Source organism: Hyperoodon ampullatus, assembly GCF_949752795.1.
Source record: "Hyperoodon ampullatus genome assembly, chromosome: 13".
In the NCBI taxonomy this organism is placed as follows: Eukaryota; Metazoa; Chordata; class Mammalia; order Artiodactyla; family Ziphiidae; genus Hyperoodon; species Hyperoodon ampullatus.
This window is the reverse complement of record NC_136926.1, coordinates 87,508,036-87,530,364: the sequence shown is the minus strand read 5'-3', so window position 1 is coordinate 87,530,364 and position 22,329 is coordinate 87,508,036. Positions and strand designations below refer to the sequence as shown.

At 45.9% G+C, this 22,329-nt stretch overlaps 1 protein-coding gene across 1 annotated transcript; it reads left to right on the top strand.

Annotated features, from left to right (window-relative positions):
- Positions 1 to 16,181: 16,181 nt before the first annotated feature.
- LOC307062354 (RNA-binding motif protein, X-linked 2-like) lies at positions 16,182 to 17,642 on the top strand (the record flags this gene model as incomplete). The annotated part of the gene is given in 3 exon segments (XM_079718065.1): positions 16,182 to 16,674; positions 17,142 to 17,469; positions 17,471 to 17,642. Coding segments are annotated over 3 exon segments (981 nt in total). The 5' UTR covers positions 16,182 to 16,193.
- Positions 17,643 to 22,329: the final 4,687 nt, after the last annotated feature.

Genomic DNA, 22,329 nt, shown 5'->3' with positions numbered 1-22,329 from the left:
TGGCTCCGTGGTGTTCTCCCGGTGCTCTGTTGGACGGAAATAAATATTATTGTCTGCAATTTACTGATGAAGAATCTCAAAGAGGACAAGGAGCTGGTCAAAGGCCACGTAGTCAGAGCATGACTGATTGTGACTGACCAGGACCCGTCTGCAAAGCCTGGGCACTTCCCTGCAGTGCTCTCTTCCCCTGTTCTGGGGTCCTGACCTTCCATGGATCTTGGCAATTACTTACAGCCATTACTTGAGGTTTCTCTTTGTAATATCCTTGTGCTGAGACAGTTTGGACTTGGCATCCTCCATGCAGAGTCCAGTTACCTTTTCAGAGGAGGAAAATCACGAGCTGCTCCTAGAAAGCTGATCACAGTGCTCGTTCTGATAACATACATACCTCTCTCAGGGTAACCCAGGGGTGACGCTCAGGCAGGAGGAGGCTGGGCAAGGAGGTCGGTTAATTTTGTTTTAAACAATCAATCAGAATATCCTTTCGTGAGCAGGTGTCACACACCTAACAGTGGACCACTTGTTGATGGGCCTTAACCCTTCCGTGCGTGAGTTTGGAGCTTCTCATGCGGGGTAAATTCCAAGATGGCAGGACAGGTGGGCAGCATCTACAGACAGAGCCTGAAACCTCTGCTGGGTCCATCTTCATCATCATTACATTGTGACTCAATCTTGACTCTCTCTGCATTTTCCAGACCACGTGGACAGCTTTCTGGGGAGGAAGGCCCTTGTTTGTCACCCTCCCCAGCCCACCTGGCTGGAAGGGGCTCATGCATCCCTAACTGTCCATGGGGCTCAGGCTGCAGCCCTCCCTGTCAGGCCACCCCGCCTGACCAAGTGGTGACGACGTGAACTAATAATACACAGATTACGAATCGTAGCTCATATTTATTCCTTATGGCTGGTTACATGCCTGATCACATGTGATCCTCACAGAAACCCTACAAGGCTTCTTATTCTCATCTCCAGTTTATAGACAGGGCAGCAAGGCCCAGAGGGATTATGCATCTTCTCTAAGGTTCCAGAGGTGGGACCCGGGCAGGAGCAGCTGGTGCCCCGGGTTCCCAACGGCGGCATCATATGTCTCTTGCAACCAATTCCTATACGAGTTCTTTTATTAAAAAGGGAAGGGACTTCCCTGGTGGTCCAGTGGTAAAGAATCTGCCTTGCAATGCAAGGAACGCGTGTTCGATCCCTGGTCAGGGAACGAAGATCCCACGTGCCGCGGGGCAACTAAGCCTGAGTGCCACAACTACTGAGCTCGCCCACCTGAACTAGAGCCTGCTCGCCACAAACTACAGAGCCCACGCACTCTGGAGCCTGCATGCCACAACTAGAGAAGCCTGCGCACTACAATGAAGAGCCCGCCCGCCTCAACAAAGATCCCACGGGCCGCAACTAAGACCCGACACAGACAAAAAATAATAATAATAAATAAATAAATAATAAATAAATCTTTTTAAAAAACTAACACATTTTAAAAAACTAAATTTAAAAAAGGGGGGGTGGAAATCAAATATAAGCCAAAGTCATTTTCAATATTCTTTAATAAAAAGTAAAAAAAAATAAAAAAGCCTCCAATCCCCACTCAGTTCCCAATTCTCGCTAAATTGTGTCCTATACATCACAAAGGATCTAGCTCTTCCGGAAGCTTGAAGCGGAGGCCTCCTCCTGGGGTTTCTTCCCTTCACCAGCGGCGGAACAAAGGGATGTTTTCCAGGAAAGAGCAGCAGGGGGCAGGGCCAACCTGGGATACGGACCAGCTTTCTCTGGATGCTTCACCGAGCATCCCGCAGGTTTCTGATACAGGAAGTGTGTGATCTCAAACACAAATGACTGGGAAACTGAGTGTACTAGTTAGTTTGCCAAAAAAGTTTATCTTTGTACATACAGAGAGAGATTGATATCTATATGTATCTATACCCACTTATATGCATATATATTGATGTGTATGCCTTTCTATACACATAGATATAGATAAATGTAGATAAATACATTTATCTATATCTATAAGGATGGAATTGTCATTAAATTAGGGGACTATTTTAAGACTTCTTTTAAATAGGGTAGTTTAAATCAATATTTTAAATCACTTTAGGAACTTCTGAGCTGTGGTGCATAATTAATTGTTACTGCTTCATCTTTTCCTAACGTCCCAATGGAATTCTCATGAAAATGCAGAAAGGATGTAAAGTCATAATACTACTGGAAATCAGCAGTATCAATTTGTGTTTGTCCAGACCCAGTGAGACAATCCCACCCACCAAAGCTTAGGTAGTCCCCGGGGGCAGCCCCTCAAGGCTGAAAGAGTCACTGTGACCGCCCTCCTTCCAGACCCACTGTTTCTGGGACTGGAGGAAAGACCCGCAGCATCTCCCAGACCAAACCCCCCTCTCTGGGTCGGCCTGAGGTTTCCCATCAGAAGCGGGAAGCAGTCATTCTGCCCACAGCAGAGTAAGGGCCCCAGATTGCATTGTGGGAGGCCAGGGCACAGGGGCACCCCAAGAACCACGGCTGGGGACTGTGTGTCCACACATCTCTGCCTTTAACCTACTTGTGAGGTTCCAGCGGCCAACAGGCAGAGGAAGGTGGGGAGAACCCAAGAAACCCACCCCGTCTGGGGTCTATGGGCAACACTGCCCAGCCCCTCACTCACACACCAGCTGACAGAAAAAGACAAGAACAATCAGAAAGAGAGTCGTGGCAGAAAATTTAAAAAACAGAACAGTAGAGGTGAGCAGAACAGAAAGAAAGGTACATTCTAAGAAAAACAAAATTCAGTTGAATTCAATAAAATTAAGTTTAACAAATGTTGCTTGAGGATCTACCCTGAGCCTGGTCCTCTTCAGGGCACCGATAAAGAGGTCATGAGAAATGAAGCCCCAGCTTCTACGGACCCCAAGTTCCGATGGAGGAGCCTCCACTTCTGTCTCTCTGTCTCGGCCTTTCTGTCTCTATCTGTATTTTTCTCTGTCTGTCTCAGTCTTTCTCTTGTCTTCATCTCTCTCTCTCTCTCTCACTGTCTCTCTGTCTCTATCTGTATTTTTCTGTCTCTCTCAGTCTTTCTCCTTCTTCGTCTCTCTCTGTCTCTCCCACTTTCTGTCTCTGTCTCTCTCCATCTCTATCTGTATCTTTCTCTGTGTGTCTCTCTGTCTCTATCTCTATCTTTATATCTTTCTATCTCTTTCTCCATGCAGTGTTCTTGCTAAAATAAAACCAATGGATTTGAATTTTACTTGAAATTGTGGGGCAGACAATTCACAAACGTGTCCCAACAAGTTGCAGTCGTCAAAATTCACACACACACACACACACACACACAGAGAGAGAAACTGGTTCAGGATAGTTTGGTGACAAAGCCGAGGCGGACTTTAAAAAGAAGCGCTGTGGCTCATCATCAGACAAACTGCAGAAATGTTTGAGCTTTTGAAGAATATACTTTGTAAGTCAACCCAAGGACCCTGTGGTGATTTTGAACACTTTGGAAATGGGTTCTCTAAAAGTTGCTGTCGTATTTTTCAAGTTAGTTGGAAACCTTTAGTCCCGTATTCAAGAAATGAGATGCGAAAGAATTTCTCCATGGAAACTGAACCACGATGCAGGATATCCCTGCAGTAACTGAGGAGGGACTCAGCAAACTGAACAATGATGGCTCCAACTGGACAAAATTTAATTTTGATATTCTGTAATTATGCTTCAGAATAGACCAATCTAGAAAGAGTCTTTTGCTAGAGTCCTCATTTTTACTTGGAAAAATTAAATTTGACATATGACTATTCTATATTAGGTGGAATAAAATTGAGAAGGCCTATGATTTTGAAATACCAAAATTTAATAAAACATTTAAAAAATTATAACTTAAGGCAAGTTATTGGATGCATTTTGCCTCATACAAATCAGTGCCCAAAAAGGTACTTTTAGTGGGGACAAAATATTTGACAACTAAATATTCAAGCTAAAATATTTACATATTTCAACATAAAAATACATAAAATTGAGAAAGTTCTGCTCTAGCATATTTTGTTCTAAGGAGCTTTGGTATGTCTGCAACCACATCACAATTAAATTTTTAAATTGTCAATTGAAAGTGTTGAAAATGTCAAAACATAACCACAGTATGTAACTTTGAAAAGGAATCAGGTATTTTATGCAGAAAGAAATTATAAAATGAAATTATAAAAAGTGTATGTTTTTAGAAACGATGAGTGACATAGTATCAGTTTGGATACAGCCGAGAACTTTTAAAATTAAGTGACTATGTAATAAGAATAATAATTCTGCTTAAGTGTTTTTTAATATTCAGATAATATACAGAAGATTTTCTTATTTTGTTTCAATGTACGTGAATATACAATAGTTTTCTTTCTTAAATTAATACTTCAAATTATGTAATTTTAATAACTTAAACAATTTTTTTACTCTCAGTTTGGCTACCTTCATTTGGATAATAAATCATACATTTACCTTGGTTACAGGGCATTAGCCCAGCAGCAAATGAAGTGGTGTCTTTGGTGTTTATATTTCCACTCTCAGGTTGAAGCCGCGATTGGGCTGAAACTCAATTTGGACATCCTGGTCCTTTGCCATAATTCTGTTAGAACTTCAATTCAGTTTAAGGGATAGAAATACAATGTAAAAATGAAATTAAAAAAATAAATGAGAAGGATGTCCCTTCTGGGAAGAGGGAATAGACATACTTTTCCTCTTTTCCACCCATTAAGTATAACTAATAACCTTGACCATAATATACAAAACAAGCATGAGAAGGCTCAGTAGAAGGGAGACTGCCTTGGGACCCAAGGAATGAAACAAGGTGCGTTCCCCGTGTTTCCCAGGCTCAGGGCCGAAGAGACAGGCAACGAGAGGTGCCAACAAGAGACCCCAGCAGAAGCCCTCTCTCTAGTTGAAGGACCAGGAAAGGAGCAGCCCCAAGACAGAGCACTTCCAGACAAGAATCACTTCTCTACCACACCGCACACAGCCCCCCACCACCCCCCATTCTGCCAATCATCCAAGGTGAGTGGGACCCCAACTGTCACCCAGACTCCCTTACAGGACAGGGGCCCCCTTCCACTGCCCAGTTAGTGTCAAGGAAGCTGCTGGAACAGGCTTAAATAAGACAAATGAGACCCAGATTCTTACTCCATAACACCAAAAATACCCAGCTTTCCATCAGTGATCACTCATCACTCCAAGAAGCAGGAAGATCTCAGGGTGAATGAAAGGAGACAATCGGAATAGAGATGCTGCAGTCACCTGCAAAAGACTTGACAGCCACCGTCACAAACACGTCGCAGCGAGCAAGCAAACACAAATGGAGGCATGAATGGAGAAAACAGGAATCCTCTAAGGCAATTAAGATCCCCGAGAAAGAGAAGATAAAAGGAGCCCGAAAGAAATCTTAGAGCCAACAATTTGAAAAACAAAGCAAGTTAGGACAGTAACAGTCATGGACTGAGCAGTCTGGTTACCTCGATTCTGTGTAGCTAAGGTCCAAAAAAAGAAACAAAATGCATAAGCCCACCCATCTTTGGATTCCATAAAAAAATTTCTAGAAATATATTTTTTTATTTATTTTATTCTTTTATTGAAGTATAGTTGATTTACCATGTTGTCTTAGGTTCAGGTGTACAGCACAGTGATTCAGTTATACGTATATATATATCTGGCTTTTTTCAGATTCTTTTCCCTCCTAGGTTATTACAGAATACTGAGTAGAGCTCCCTGTGGTCTACAGTAGGTCCTTGTTGTTGACCTATCTTATGTATAGTAGTGTATGTATGTTAATCCCAAGCTCCTAATTCATCCCCCCCCCAAACCTTTCCCCTTTGGTCACCATGTTTGTAAACTCCCACAGGGAGGAGAATTATTTCAGATTCTCCTCCCCATAAGCAGCGTGTTATTGGGTGGATTGGAGCAGGCCTGCCAGCTCCGGTTAATGCTGCGTCTCATTTTGTACACATGCCAAGACATATAAACATGTAATCAGAAGTCTTCCAAACTGCTTTCACGCTTCCCCAGTGGTAATATTTCACCCAGTAACTTCATTCCCACATCTTTGATTCTTGCAGTGGCACGTGTAGCACTGTGAGCAGCCATCATCGAGCTGGAAAAGCTGTTTGCTTCCCATGATGCGTTACTGAGTATTAGCAGAGATTCCTAACTCCTTCCTGCCTTTCCAAAAGGAATCCTCACGTATTGACTCAGCACGGATTTAGACACTAAGTGCCCCTATCTAAATCTTATTGATGTCTCAGTTTCTATATGATACATTACATGTGCCAACATTGGGCTTCTAAAGCATCTTTCACAGGCATTGTCTCATTTCAGGGTCACAAACACCGGGGAGGGAGGGGATAGGTAGATGGGTGTTATTATATACACGCTACCAGGGGAAGAGATTAAGACTAAAAATTTGCATCTGCCACTGGTGACCCACACGTCTAACCAATATCAGGTCCTGCCCAGGAAGTCATTATTTTGAGTTCTGGGGGCTCTTTCCAAATTTCCACACTCCCTTCTAGTTCTTTAGATCAGCTAGCAAGTGAGTTCATTTTCTGGCCCTGGCTTGACCTACTGGCCTGATCCCAAAGAGGTTTACTTTCTTCCCTATAATTGCACCCAGATCTTTCTCCCCTCTACCCACATACACCTGCCATGTGAGCTGCCTGGGATACTCTTGACTTCTCTCTGTCTCCTTAAATTCTGCCTCTCAAAATGTAGTTCAAATTCCACTTCCTTCTAGAATCCTTCCTTATGAACTGCTAAAGCAATTAATGTCAAAGGAGGTCATCTGGCAGTGAGTCTAAAAAAGAATGTTGCGGTATTTTGTTATTTTACTCATCATGGATTTATATTTTGTTTCTTAGACTCAACTATAAGCTTTTTATCAGCAGGAATGTTCTTGAATACTCTGAATTTTTATGACTATAATATATAACAAAGCACAGAAAAGGTGTTCCTTTTCTAGGAAAATGTCTCTGTTGATTTCATTTAAAATGGAAATTAAATTTTCTCACTGGAAATACAACTTCCTAATAGAATGCTATCATGCTTTGGTTTTTTAAAATGTGTCGATTCTAAAACTTCCCAATGACAGATAACTCGATGCAATTACCTAGAAGAGAAAAAATGCATTTTTTTCAAAAAATGTAACAATTTACAAATGTTAGTATAAGGAAATCTTTGTACCCAAAATGCCACAATTAGAAATTGGAAAAAAAAAAAAAGCAAGAAATTGAGACATAGATAATCTTATACATGGTTTTTATGGGTTGAAAGTCAGCAGATGGTCTGAGCAAGTAGAGAAATAAGACAAAATGAAGGCCTATGGGAGCAAAATGGTATCTTTATTACATATAAAGACTACTTGGGAAGATAAAGCTTGGTCTGAAAGCAAATGGGAGTCTGATGAGAGTCCCTGAACTTGTCAGGATCCTCCAGGAGTCTCAGGTTCACTGGACCAGGGGGCAGCCGTCCTGGGAGTCCTGCCCAAACACTGGCCTGGGAAACAGGACAGTGGACACTTCTGCTCCTATTGGCTCACCCGGAAGGGAAGACGGCACTGAGCCTGCGTGTCCAGATTAAAGTTCATGCCACCTAAATGGAAGACACTGGAGAGTTTTAAGGAAAAGTGCAGCATCTTGGATTTACCTTTTAAAATAATCACCTTCACTGCTGTGTAGAGCATGGGCTTGTCAGGAGTGAGCAGGAAACAGATGAGTTAGGGCAGAACCATAAGAGTCTAAACACGAAGTGACGGTGGCTTGGGGAACATTCAACAGGTGTCTGTGCAGAAAAGATTCGATGCAGGACGCGCATTCAAGGTGTGAGGTGGATTGAAGAGCTATATAGATCGGAGACGTATTTTATTCAAGATAATTTCTAAGTTTGGGGCTTAAGTAACCAGGTGGATGACATGCTAGTGAACTGAGCTAATGTAATTTGGAGGAAAAATATATCACAGGAAGGGTTCCCACAGACCAAGTAGAAATCCTCTTTTTTTATCAATACACACCTGGGAAGTACAGGTAATGAATAGCTTACTCAGAGCACCAGAAAGACAGAATTAAAAGTTAAATCATCCATAACTCCACAATCTGTACTTTTTACCTAGTACTAGACCTTTCTTAAAAGTAGTTTTCACAGAGTGAGCCCACTTGATAGGTGTGCACGAGGTTTGCCAAGCCTGGGTCGGGGGAGGGTCTTCGTGTCATTTTCCCTTTTCATTCCCTTTCCCTTCTCCCTCTGATGAAAGTTCCAGTGGATGAGTGGTCGGACCCAGTTTATTTATCATGGGGTGATTTCACACCCCCAGGCCTTTGTTCGTGATATTCTGACTTCTCAATAATCCAATTCTGCGCCGACACATCCCACCCATCCTTTACAAATATCTGTGACAGCATTTCTTCTGCGAAGGCTTCCCCGACCTCCTCCCACAAAACATCCCTCCCGCTCTGTGTATCGTTTTCCCATTTCTTGAACTGTGTCTAAATGGCAGGGCGAGCGTAAGATGATCCTTTCCAGGCCTTAAGAACCCCTGACTTCTCCTGCTCAGCAAAATACCCACTGCATTTCCGCCTCCCCTTATATACTCACAGACTCACCTTTGTGCTCTTCTAAGGCCTGGGGGTCTTTGTTATGCTCTGATGCTGCATCACTGCTGGGCTCTGTTTAGGGAGACCTAAGCCCTGTGCCCTCTGACCTCCCAGCAGGGAGCCTGGCTACCCGCCTTGCAGGGAGGAAAGCCTTCCTCTCCCGCACTGAGATTTCTGCTCACCATCCCCGGGGAGGAGGCTGTGAGCAGGGACCCTCAGCCACGGGACAAGTCACAGCTCAGCCAGGAGCCCTTCCTCGTGTGCAACTCTGGCACCGGCACCAGCCCCGCCCTCTATCTTCGGAAGCACCTCAACCCCTGGTGGGAAGAGGACACGTTTCCAAGTGCAGAGCCCAAGGTCCAGCCCTCCACCTGGCCGGGTCCCTCCCTGGTGGTTCCTGCAGTGATGTTCCCAAGAGCCCTGGATGAAAACCGCCTGAGTGGTTCTAACCCTCAACCAACTGACTCACATCCCAGTAACACAAATCAGGATGTCCCGGGCCACCTCCTGGGTTTGACTCCTGCACGGACCCACAGTGGGGAACTCGGGACCCTGGCTTTGGCTCACACCCTAGATTGAAATGCCCCCCGGTTTTGATGCTGCTGCCATTGGGACTCACCTCCCCCCACCAGACCATCGCTGCACGGTTTCCTCTGCACACAGCGATCACATGAGGCGATTTCAGCCGACAGGGATGCCTGGCTCCCACCTCCGCAGACCCTGATGTAATTGGCCCGTGGGTGGCCTCTCGGGGAGATCAGAAGACGTGCAGCAGTTTCTGATGAGCAGCCAAGGTGAGGACTGCTGGTCTCATTTGATGATCACGGTTGACTTATCTTAGCTTTCATCCCACTTAGGCAAGTTCCCTCCACTCCTATTTTATTTAACAGTTTTTATTAGAAACTGCTGAATTATAACCTATGCTTTTGGCCACCTATAGATATAATTGCAATCTTTCCCCCTTTAATTTGCCGATGCGCTAAAGCATTATTATATTTTCTAATAAAAAAGTACTCTTGCCTTCCGGTCACATCTGCCGTCTGATGTGTTCAGAATGGACGCGCTGAATTCAGTTTCCGCACTCTCACCTCCTCTTGTCTGGGATGCGCCTTCTCCATTATGCAATCAGACAAATCAAATGTGAATTGCAGCTCCAGCAAGAGCTGTTACTTCAAAAGCTCGTTGATACGATTAAATGATACCATACGTATATGGAGTGTAGGGCAGTGCCTGGCGCATACCTGGACCTTGGTAAATGGCATTGCTCTCTGCATCTCTATCACATGTGCTATTTCTTACAGGAAATCTACACCCGAGATGCTTTCCCTCATCTTCTGCAGCAGGACCACTTCCTTCTCTCCTGTGCTTCCTCTCACGTCCCCCCACTGCCCTCACCCTCACCCTTACTCCCGCCCCCGACCCCGGCACTGCAGGGCGGCTGGACGCTGACCGACCTAGGCTTCAGCACAAACCCTTCAGGTGCAAACAGGCTCCTGTCCAGCCCTGGGGGGTAAGGCCGAGCAGGTAAATGAGAGTAACCAACCCCCAGGCTGAAGAAATGCTTGCTGGTCACCAGGCAGAGGAATTTGCTGGAAATGGAGCCTAAAACTGAATATGCCCTGGAGTGGACAAGGCTGGGTAGAGACTTCAGCTCCTCAGATGAACTGAGAAAACCAGCACTTTCTGTGTGGAGAGGCCTCCGTTCTTAACGTACCCATAGGGAACCGGGGTGTGTCGTTTCTGAGAAGTTCAAGTCTTTTAATTTCTTGCATTTTACTGCAGTTGTTAAGAAATGTATGATTTTCTTCTGACAATTTCAAAGGACTTTTACAGGCCATTTAGGAGGAATTATTCAGCATCCTGTTCACTTTGTCATCTTCACTCAAAGGCATGCACATTAGATACTGAAAAAACCATAACAGCATCATTTTGGTTCTAACACGTTCGCTATCACTCAGTTGCTTTGTCAGTCACCACGAACTTCATTAGCCTCGTGGGTTAAGCCCACGGGCGGCAAATGCATTTTGAGAGGTGGAGTATCAATGTGCAAGGTTTTATCTGCCTAGAAGTCCAGTGCCCTCCAATCTAATTGGACAAGATTCAATCTGTATCTTTCCATATTAACCATAATCAGATATTCATAGACTAAATAGATATCGTACTTACTGTTATAAATTCACACATATACAACGGATGGAAAACTTGTTCCTTATGAGTACTCAATTTCCAATTCGTTCAAAACACCAGAAATATTGTACAAATCTTTTCGTGTATTTTCTGCATTAAAGTTCACTAAAAAACATAATGTATCCATATTCATAAAGGCCAGATGTTATTGGGTGAAATAATTTTCTAAGCAATTGTGGTTTTGGCGAGCGTGAGTCAACTCTCCTCAGGTGCTCGGAGCTTCCCGGTGACCTTGAACTGTGTCGGTCAGATCTCATTCCTCAACAGTAAAGCAATTACTAATTCTTCGGGCATTTGAGAATTGAAATCTCAGACACTACTCAGGAGGTTTTATTTTGACACCGTGGTCTTTTCTCTTTCCTGCATGCCAAGGCCGTTTCTCAGTGTCACAGTGGAGAGAAATTCTCCATCATACGGGGACTTGGTTGAGGCTCCCTGCCTGACAGTTTCCATCTACCCCATGTTCTGTGCTCCCCTAAGTCCTGGCTCTAAATCAGGAGGGTCAGACGGGAGGTAAACGGGGGAGGGGGCGGGAGAAATCACCCTTCTGCTCCGCTCGACTTCCGATTTCCACCGCGCGAGACTCAGTCCTCTGGATTCACTAAACCTCAGCCAGTTGGGCCATTTCTGTCTTGATTCTTAAACCTGCTTTCCTGCTCCATATCTTTGAGGAACCTCAGGGCTCTGAGAAGAATTATCCATCCCACATGCTTTTGTGCATGTAAAAGGTCAGCTCTTTCACATAAAATGTAATCGCTGCTTACCCCATGCATTTAGGTAAGCAAACTATGGTCTTAAAATGGAATTTTAACCACTTTAGTAGAGGTAATTAGAATTTCTGAATATGCTTGTTTACACAGAAAGAAATAAATGGGTTCTCAAAAAATGTTAAGTGTTTTAGAAACAGAAGCACTAAGACAGCCAATCAGAAAGGAATAAGAGCCTCTTTGGAAAGATCGGGCAGTAGCCTGCTCTTTGCTCTAATGCTTTTAGAGATGCTCACAGCACAGCCCTCAGGGAAGAGTGGCAGGCGCTGGGTGAGCATGAACGGTACGCCCAGAATTTTACGGGCAGGATGACTTCTTTCAGGTTCTTTGTTCATTTCCACAACCTTCCAGAAAATGTCCCTCCTGGTCAAACCTCCGTCCCTTTGCCCCCTCTCTCGTTTCTGGGAAAATTCTCCAGAAGCTTCCTCCAGTGGAATTCAGTTCAGCAAAGATGTAGCAGCACCTGTTACGTGAAGGCCCAATGGGAGATGCAGGGGAAGACTCGGGGTCCTGGAGGCCGAGGTCCTCCCAGGAGGAAGAAGAAGATGCCCAGAGTAAACTGCCCGGTGCCTCACACACCTGTGGTCCCTGCCCGCTTGGCCTGGGCTGGGCCTCCCGCCGATCCTGGACCCGACCGGGATGGGGGAGCCATGGCTCTGGCCTGCGTTGGGCTTAGCTCTGCTTCCTTGTCCCAGATCTCTGCAGAACCCCTTCCCTTTCCAATTTCACAGTGACTTTCTCTAAATGTGTGTTCCAACAGCCCTGGTATGCTCTAAATATCAAGACTGGAGAAAAATCAATGCAGACGGTGCTAAAACGAATATTCTCCAAAGTGAATCAGTACACATCACTCTGGTGATTGTATATTTGCCCCGAGAAAATCCAGATACAGCTGTTCTCACCAACCCCTAGCCCCGCGGGCCTGTTATCACGAGCAGCAGGCAGAACTCCAAGCCTGGACTGATCCATCCATATGTTCTTGGCCGTGTGCCCTGAACGGCCAAGACATCAGCGCAAAGCTTGGGGTCCTCGGTAACACCTGGTCCCCATGCCCAGCAGCCCTCAGCTTCCCTGGCGGCCCCGTGGTCCCCTGGTCAGTACATGGGGCCTCGGCCACCCTCCCGTCTTGTCCTCACCTCCTCTCTGGCTCCTGTACCTGCTGATGCTTTCAACCTCTTAATTTCAAAATCAAGAGAGAACTTCCAGTTCTGCCAAAGGTATCCCCTGTCCCCGCGGGTCCCCTCTTCACAAGTAAAAGCCCCGCGGGCAACACAACCAGCTGGTACAGGAACCCCCGCCCCCCAGAGGCAGCCTAGGGGACTCAGACCCGAGACGGGGGCGTGCCCTGGGTCCACTGCTTCCCTGTCCCCTCCCGTCCCTCCCAGTCTGGGAGCTGCAGGGGCCTCTGAGCCAGAATCTCCTCCAGGCGCAGACGAGAAGCTCCCAGAGGAGAGCGTGCCCAGCTCCCAGACGAAGGACCTAGCAAAGTGTCCCCGCGGCGGCAGGACGCCTGTCTGGCAAGGCTCACCAGCTGCAGCCAAGCAAGAGCCAAGGACGAACCCGCAGGCGCTCATCCCGATCCACTGGGGCCGGAGGGGGCCCACGGCCGGGCCCCGCCCCTGGGAAAGCAGGCAAGCAGGGGGCCCGTCATCCCGCCGCGGGCAGAGGCAGGATGGAGGGGCGCGGAGCCCGGCCCCCTTCCTGGAGTTAGAATGAGCCCTGGGGGGAGAACATGCACACACGGGGCCTCCTCCCGCCCCACGAGCCCCTTTCCAGCCCCCGGCTTAGCCCTCCCTCCCCGAGCGTACTTCGGGAACCGTATCTCTAAAATGCAAGCCCAGCCCTCCTCTGCTTGCGCCGTCAGCCTCCGAGGTCTTCGCCACCTGCCTCTGTGTGCCCCTCCTGACTCAGGGCTCACCACACACCATATCCTTCCCTGGTCCCCGGGGCCCAAACATCCACTCCTGCCTGCCAGCTCCTGGTCTTCAGACCTCACCTGTGGGAGCCTCTCCTGCTGGACCCTCAGGACCCGCCAGGGTCGCCAACCAAGGTTGTCATCGTGCCCAGCGCCTACCCTGTAAAAGGACTTAACACCCTATATTCTAACTTTTCCACATCAGCCTGTCTCTTCCATGAACCTAACTTTGCCCAGAGAAGTGACTGCTGTATCCTTAGCCTGACTTATCCAAGGAAAAACAAATTGTTAAAAGTATATTGACCATAATTCAAAAAGAGTCATGCACCAAAATGTTCATTGCAGCTCTACTTACAACAGCGAGGACATGGAAGCAACCTAACTGTCCATCATCGGATGAATGGATAAAGAAGATGTGGCACATATATACAATGGACTATTACTCAGCCATAAAAAGAAATGAAACTGAGTTATTTGTAGTGAGGTGGATGGACCTGGAGTCTGTCATACAGAGTGAAGTAAGTCAGAAAGAGAAAAACAAATACCATATGCTAACACATATATATGGAATCTAAGAGAAAAAAAAAGTCATGAAGAACCTAGGGGTAAGACGGGAATAAAGACACAGACCTACTAGAGCATGGACTTGAGGATATGGGGAGGGGAAAGGGTAAGCTGGGACAAAGTGAGAGAGTGGCATGGACATATATACACTACCAAATGTAAAATAGATAGCTAGTGGGAAGCAGCCACATAGCACAGGGAGATCAGCTCAGTGCTTTGTGACCACCTAGAGGAGTGGGATAGGGAGGGTGGGAGGGAGGGAGACACAAGAGGGAAGAGATATGGGGACATATGTATATGTATAACTGATTCACTTTGTTATAAAGCAGAAACTAACACACCATTGTAAAGCAATTATACTCCAATAAAGATGTTAAAAAAAAAGAATTAACTACTAAAAAAAAAAAAAAAGCACACTATTTGATTTCTTAAACCTCTTTGTGCGTCTCTTTTTCCTTCGCCTCCTCTCTTGCTTTCTCGTTTTCCCACTGAAAAATTCTGTGTAGGTGGCCTCTAATCCTTAAACTTGCTCGTTTACCTGGTCTATTGTAACCTCCGAAGAGGTGACCCTTTTCCAGCCCTAATGAAACGTTCTTTCCCTGAGGTTTCAGCTGCTTTCTGCCAAGTGGGAGAGATTATGAATGTGGCCCAATGCCTCAAGAAAATATCTGTGCAGAACAAAAGACCTGATTAGTCTTAGCATCTCTCTAACCGGCAGAGAGCCGAGGAAGATTTATGATGTAATTAGGATGCCTTCCTTTTTATAACCCCCTTGATTTTTATTTCTTCTGCCAAGGAATTCTTTTTTTCACTTTAATAATGAAAACCCAGGAAGTTCGTTAAAAACAACATCAGGAATGACCCTAATCATTTTGCCCCAAGGTGGCAAAAATGTTACTTGGGACCACCTTGTGAAAAACAGTTTCATAATTTGCATACCGTCCAAAATGTGTACAAATGTTCTTAACGATATCATTTTTATAATACAACTGAATCTATATGCAAAACACAAACAGACTCACAGATATAGAAAACAAACCTATGGCTACCAAAGGGGAAAGGAGAGGGAAATAAATTAGGAGTATGGGATTAATGGATACAAGCTACAGTACATAAAATAGATGAGCAACAAGGACCTACTATATAGCACAGGGAACTATGTTCGACAGCTTATAATAACCTATAATGGAAAAAAATCTGGAAAAAAATATATAAAAAACTGAATCACTATGCTGTACACCTGAAACTAACAAAATATTGTAAATCAACTGTATTTCAATTTTAATAAAGAATATCATTTTTAACAACAGCAACTTGAAATCAATCAAAATGTTCACTATTAGAAGAATAGTTAAATCTATTTCCACTGATTATTGCAACCAGTAAGAATACTTGTTATAAAGTTCTATGTTAACATGGGACCTTACTAAGGTCCAGTTCAGAAGCTAAGATCAGATGCCTGTGATCATTACAATTACATAAAGAAGCACAAGTATGGAAAAGACTGCACATGACACCAGGTGTTTTACACTAAACGCATGATTTCACTGGGCGTGCGTCTCTTACTAAGCTGGGACTCCCAGCTCCATGCCGAACCCTTTTCTGTGAATGTACCTCGAACTTTCCAAGTAATGTCTCTTGAATGTTAACAACAGGTCCATAAGGACATGTGACAACTGGCTCTTTTGTCCTCTTTTTGTTGACGTGAGTTGTCGAGAAACTTGATCACCTGGTACCTTAATGAAGTTCCCAATCTATTGACATTGCAGCAGATGTTTCCAGCTACCATGAGGGGGCTTCTTCCAGTTCCTGAACCCGGAGTCGGGGTTGTCTCCAGCATTGCTGGTGTAGACGCCTGAGGTGCCGGTGTTGCGTGGGTACAGGGTGCTGATGGAGCTCCCAGGGCCACCTGAAGACACACGTGACAGCTCAGGGTCCTGGGGCTGCCATGGGGTCCTGAACCTTTTTGCACAACTTTCCCCTTAAGAGTAAACTCATTGACGGCGCAAGCTCCGGCGGAGACCAATGGGCGCGCGGCGCCGGGGCTGCGCATGCGTCTTACGGCTTCTCCCGGAAGTCGCTTCCTAGGTTCTGAGCGTGACGTCGTTTCCTAGGTTCCGAGCGTGAAGTCGGTTCCTAGCTTCTGAGCGTGAACCCGCAGAGATGAATCCTTTAACTAAAGTTAAGCTGATCAACGAGCTGAATGAGCGTGATGTCCAGCTGGGGGTAGCAGAGAAGGTGTCTTGGCACTCCGAGTACAAGGACAGCGCCTGGATCTTCTCGGGAGGGCTTCCTTATGAGCTGACTGAAGGGGACATCATCTGTGTGTTCTCACAATATGGCGAAATTGTTAACATTAATTTGGTACGGGACAAGAAGACTGGGAAATCCAAAGGATTCTGTTTCCTCTGCTATGAAGACCAGAGGAGCACAATTCTGGCTGTTGACAATTTTAATGGGATCAAAATCAAAGGAAGAACTATCCGAGTGGATCATGTGTCTAACTATCGGGCTCCTAAGGACTCAAAAGAAATGGATGATGTGACCAGACAGCTGCAGGAGAGAGGCTGCGGGCCTCACACTCCCTCACTGAGTTCATCTGAGGGCTCTGAAGACGGCAAACCCACCAGAAAACCCAAAAAAGGTAAAGCATTAAGGCCCAGGAGAAGATTCTGGGTAGGCTTAGTGTTTGCTCTCCTTAGCATTCACTGAGAGTTGGTAATCAGTTCTTAAGTGTGGAGGGGAAAGGTGTGGGGAAGCTTGCTTTAACTGGGAACGGAGAGGTATCAGCAGAAGGCTCATGGTGTGGGCTGAATTCTGTCCACCAAAATACATATGTTGAAGCCCTAACTGCGCCCCCCCCCACCCAGTAACTCAGAAAGTGACTGTATTTGGAGGTGGGGTCTTTAAAGAGATGATTAAGAGTGGGAGTTGCCTTATACAGCAGCTCGACATATCAAGGGTGGCAGACATCCAGCGTGGCTTCTCAGAGGCACTTTTCTGGAAGTGGAGACTGTGACTGCTTCACGCTGCTGCCAAGGATGCTTTCCTTTTGCATGTCCTCCATCTTTTCCATCTTCCTTTTCTTATTTTTCCCTTCTTTTCCTCCAGACAGAAAGGAAAAAAAGAAAAGAAAGAAAGAAACAGAGAAGACTGACCAGGAGGTACAGGCAGAGCCGCCAGCCTCCTCTTCATCGCTCAGAAGCAAGATGATAAAGGAAAAGGATGACCCTGGCTCTAAAAAGCACAGTGGCAAGAACTCAGAGAGGGGTCAGAAGCCAGAGTCCAGGGAGGTGTGGAAGCCCCGCCCCAGCTCCCCTGAGATCAGGACGGCCTGCCGTGGTGGCGCAGAGGACCGAGAGAGGGAGCCGAGGAAGGAGAAGCCCAAGCCCGAACACAAGTCATCAGGCAGGAGGGAAGAGAGAGAAGACAAGAACAGAGAGAGACAGAGGTCGAAGCTCACACGCACATCGCAGCCGGCACAGTGGACGCTCTGAGGGGCGTAGCCACAGAAGTAGAAGTAGGAGTCAAGATCAATCCCACAGGCATAAAAGGGCCCGGCACTCCCGGGACCGGGAGTCCTCGAATCCTAGTGACCACAGGCATCACTGAAGCCACAGCCTGTTCAGCTGCATGGTAGAATCGGAAATGAACTGTGTTTTTTTTGTTGTTGTTTTTTTTCTGTACGCGGGCCTCTCACTGTTGTGGCCTCTCCCGTTGCGGAGCACAGGCTCCGGACGCGCAGGCTCAGCGGCCATGGCTCACGGGCCCAGCTGCTCCGCGTCATGTGGGATCCTCCCGGACCGGGGCACGAACCCGCGTCCCCTGCATCAGCAGGCGGACTCTCAACCACTGCGCCACCAGGGAAGCCCCGCTTCACTTATTTAATTCTGCTTCACTTTATTGTGTTTCACAGATACTGCATTTTTTACAAATTGAAACTTTGTGGCAACTCTGCATCGAGCAAGTAAGTCTATTGTTGCCGTTCTTCTAACACCGTTTGCTTGATTCGTGTCTCTGTGTCACATCTTGGTAATGCTCACAATATCTCAAACTTTGTTATTATTATATTTGTTGCAGTGATCTGTGGTCAGTGATCTTTGATGTTACTATTGTAATTATTTTGGGCACCACGAACCACACCTGTATGAGCCGTCAAACTTAATCATGAGCTTTCTGCCTGGCCTTTTGAGTGCAGTGGATTTGCAGGACAGTAGACTTGTTAAAGCAATTTGAACTTCAAGTGAAATATAAAAAGACTGTTTTTAGAAGAGAAGAGTGCTAATTATAAACACAGTTTGGCCTTCTCAGGATCACTGAGGCGGAAGTAAAAACAATATTAAAAACCAGAGAGCAAACGTGTGTCGCTTTAAACATAGCAGAAAGTTTAGGACAGGAAACTTTCAAAGAGCAAAGAGAGGTCAAAGGATATTAAATCCAAATTAATGCAACAGGAAAGAAAAGAGTAAAATTAAATTTTAAAATGCTCTCATCATGTACTGAAATAAAGCTCATATGAGGGTCATTGAAGATAAGGGACTTTTGAAAAATGTGCCCTGAGCTGGTGGCTTATTGTAGGTTATCACGTTGGCATTGCGAGTCCAGTAGAGACAGCCCAGCAGGTGGAGGGGCCTGGGGGTGGTGGGGAGGTCTCTCGGGGGACAGCCACGTTGAGTCTGGGTGGAGGATGAGGAATTGGGATACTCTGAGTGGAGGCGTCAACCAGAGAGAAACTCATGTGATACACGCAGGGCACCCACACCAGCAGCTGGCACATCAAAGGTCCGCAGGGAGTGAGGCATTGAGGGCGGGAGGGGGCAGTGAAAGGCAGTGTAGGTTACACATGCTCCACAGCCTTGTTATGAGTGTGGCTACGAAAAGCCTGAAGCTTTACTGGATTATTATTTCCTCTCTCTCAGCGACGTGTTTATCTCGGGGCCCTGAGAACCGGCTCCTTACATTTAAAATTCAGCAGATCTACTAGGATGCTCTGTGGGAACTGATCTGAGTCTGTTTGTCCCTTAGAGCATGATCTGCCCTTTAAACCTTGTGACCCATCTTCCACTTTAAAGGAATGTCATGAATCTTATTTTGGCATGTTTTTGTTTGTGCCTTATTTTGTCCCCTTTTCCAGAAACACAACAGGCTTCTGTTTTAAGGGCTCGGCTCTCCCGTGCATCCTCCGCCCCCGTTCAATTACAATGAACACGTTGTTCTTTCTGTGTTCTCATGCTTCTCCTTCACGTCCCAGCCGTGTGCTCAGCAAATGGCTTCCTCTGCGCTCCATGTGACCTTCAGGTTGCTCGGCTTTTCTCTCGTATTCCCTTCCTGGGATCTGAAGCTCAGTTTTCATCTCGTCCTTCTGTCTGAGAATGACTTACGTGATCGGTGTAGAAACCAGTCTCCAAAGACACCCCACGTGTGTGCTTCCTACAAGTGGTGAAGCATGGATCTCCCCCTCTGAGCCTTTGACCAGTGACCCCTGGATGCGCGGCCGCTTCGGCTTCCCCCTTCTCGGAGAGCACATCTCTGTCCCGGTTATTGTCTACACTCTCATTTTACTTCCTTAAATAGCACATTTTAAAAATAGATGTCAAAAGATACAGTTTTTCCAGTAGTGTTTAAACTGTTTCTAAAGGGTAAAAAAAAAAAAAAGACATGCATTTACCTATTATGCGATTTTCTCTCTTGAGTTCATTTCAAATCACAAAACGTCAAAGACTGTGAGAGGATTGACATGTGTTTACACCAAAGGCTACAGGTTCAAGAAAGAATCTTTTCCAGGTAAGGGTCCCACAGCAATCGTTTGAGCCATTTTCCCCCAGACTCCTGAGGAATGCTCACCTCCACCCGTATTTTTGACTGTCTCTCGAGGTTGGGAGGGGCAGTGTGGCTCAGGGTGGGTGGTAGCTGATATCCTGGGGTGGGGGGGGTACGGGGCTGCTGGCGTTCCCCACCCCCCCTTCAGGGACACTCACTGACTCTACAAAGCCACATTGTTTTTACTCAGTTTGGAGTCAGAAATCTAGACAAAACCAAAGTCAGTGATTTTCAGTCATCTTTCTCTCTACTTTGTTGTTTGTGAAATAGATCATTCTATGGAGTTTTTGTTGTGTCAGAGGTCATGGGAGAAGTACTAGCACCCTCTCAGTTCAAGAGCAGGTTAAATGCTCCACTATCCTGGTGATGTCCACTTAATCCTTTTTTAACCATGGTGATTTGCAAAACAGAAAGAGGAAGTATTCTAAATTCATTTATAAAGAGCTCTGGTTTGCAGCCTCTGAAGTACAACTCATGAGAGCTGTTTCCAGGACCACACTGGAGGTTGTATTTGAACCCAGACACCAGATTTTAAACAAGGCTTAAGTAGGGACCCACGGCCAACATCAATCAGAAAACAGAACTTTGCACAAAGGAAATTTTATAATGAAAACTCCCCAGAATTCTTTTCTCAGATAAAATGAATTTTTCTGTTCCATGAGGAATGAGCCTTCCTTCTATTACTGATCATTCCATCAGAGTTTGTACAAAAATCTCCAATTCTAGAAACGTTGTACTTTAGACCTTCTGACGGCATGGAGTTGATCCCTTTGCATATGTTTTTATGGATTTCTGCGTGGAACACATGGCAGTATTATACAGATAGTGTCTGTGTCAGTGAGAACATCTGGTTTTCTTCCTGCACTTGCCTTAGAGCAGAGCTCAGCGATTCTCCTCCTCCTCAACGAGAAAATCCACTCCTACAAAGCATCACTGAGAAATGATTCTTGTACAAGCAATTCTAGACGGGAGATCGAGGAGGGAACAAATTATATTGTAGGACACAGATTCCCTACTAAATGTACCTTTTCCCCAAAATTCTCCCCTCTGAATGCTGCCAGGGCACCTTCAAGCTGCCGCTGCCTCCACTTCCACCCGGGCTGTCTCATTCCCGGGTGATAACCCTGGTTTGATTTCTCTAATCGTGGTCACCCTCTTACTGAGGAAATGGCCTACAGTCTTCAAGTAGCCATTCTCCTCTTGAAACGAAGCAGGACCCTCTGGTCCCTGCTCCCCATGTCCTCAGCCTGCCTTTTGTCTGTGGAAAAACTTTAGCCAAAGAATAAGTTTAATCAGAGAGGTGAGAAAATGCAGAAACAAAGGAAAACCGTCCAGCAAGACTAAATAATGATAGCATAGTCATTAAGCAAAGTCAAGGACCTTTAGTTCCTCCTCAAGGGCTCTAGGTAATATTCTGAGCCATATCCTGTGAGCTGTCCTATAGATACTGAAAGCCCCACCAGGTGGAAGAAATTAACTACATGATGACCGGACCGCAGCCATGACATCAGCTGCCACAATTCTGCGAAGTGGTCTCAAAGAAATGGGAACAAACCAACCCTGAAACTGAAGATTAACTGTACTTAAATCAATCAAGATGATGCTGGTCAGAACACCGATGACAACTTTCAAGATGACTGTCAGAGTTGACCGCACTCTGTATGTAGCCCCCCCGCTCCGCCTATAGAAGCTCTTGCCCACCGTGCGTCAGTGCGCGGGGCGTTGGCCTTCCCACATGAGTCCACCCTCCCCCACCCCCCAGGCTGCCGGCCTCTGAAATAAAGCAAACTTTCCTTTCCACCAACCTGGCCCCTTTATTGGCTTTTGAGCAGCGAGCAGCCGGACCCCACTTTCAGTAACGCTCTGAAGGCAGTAGGAAAACTGTAAATATAAAGTTAGATCATGTTGGATCTCTTCTTTTGTTGTTGTTCTATAAATAATTGTACAAATCAAAATATATGCCAAGTAAGGGGGAAGAATCAGCATCTCTGTTACGGGGGCAGCACATGTGCTGTCTGAGCTGGGGTGGGAACGATAGCCTTCTTGCAGCTTTGCCTATTTGGATCGAGGGCAATGTGAAGGTGTAACATCCACCCCCATAGCTGAAAAAATCCAGTGTGAAAAATGTGGAAGTTCCAGAGGTGAGCCTGGACTAAAAGCCTCACTCTAAGTACTGAAGCACTTGGTGCTCAGCCAGTGTTCTTGATATTCCTACAGTAGAGACACGCTGCATTTCTTACACATTTTCATGGAGAATAGAGGGTCCATGATAGTCCACATCCACGGTTAGGGAGGCCTCACACACACCCACACCTCTTAGGACAGGTAGGGAGTCTGCGGGGCTTCACACCAGGTAGAATCTTTTAAAAGAAACATTTATCGTGGGTACGATACAAACAAAAGCGAATTTTATAATAAATAAACCAAACTGGATGGTCAGCTCTAAGAATCTCATAATTATCTTGTTATTCCAGGATGA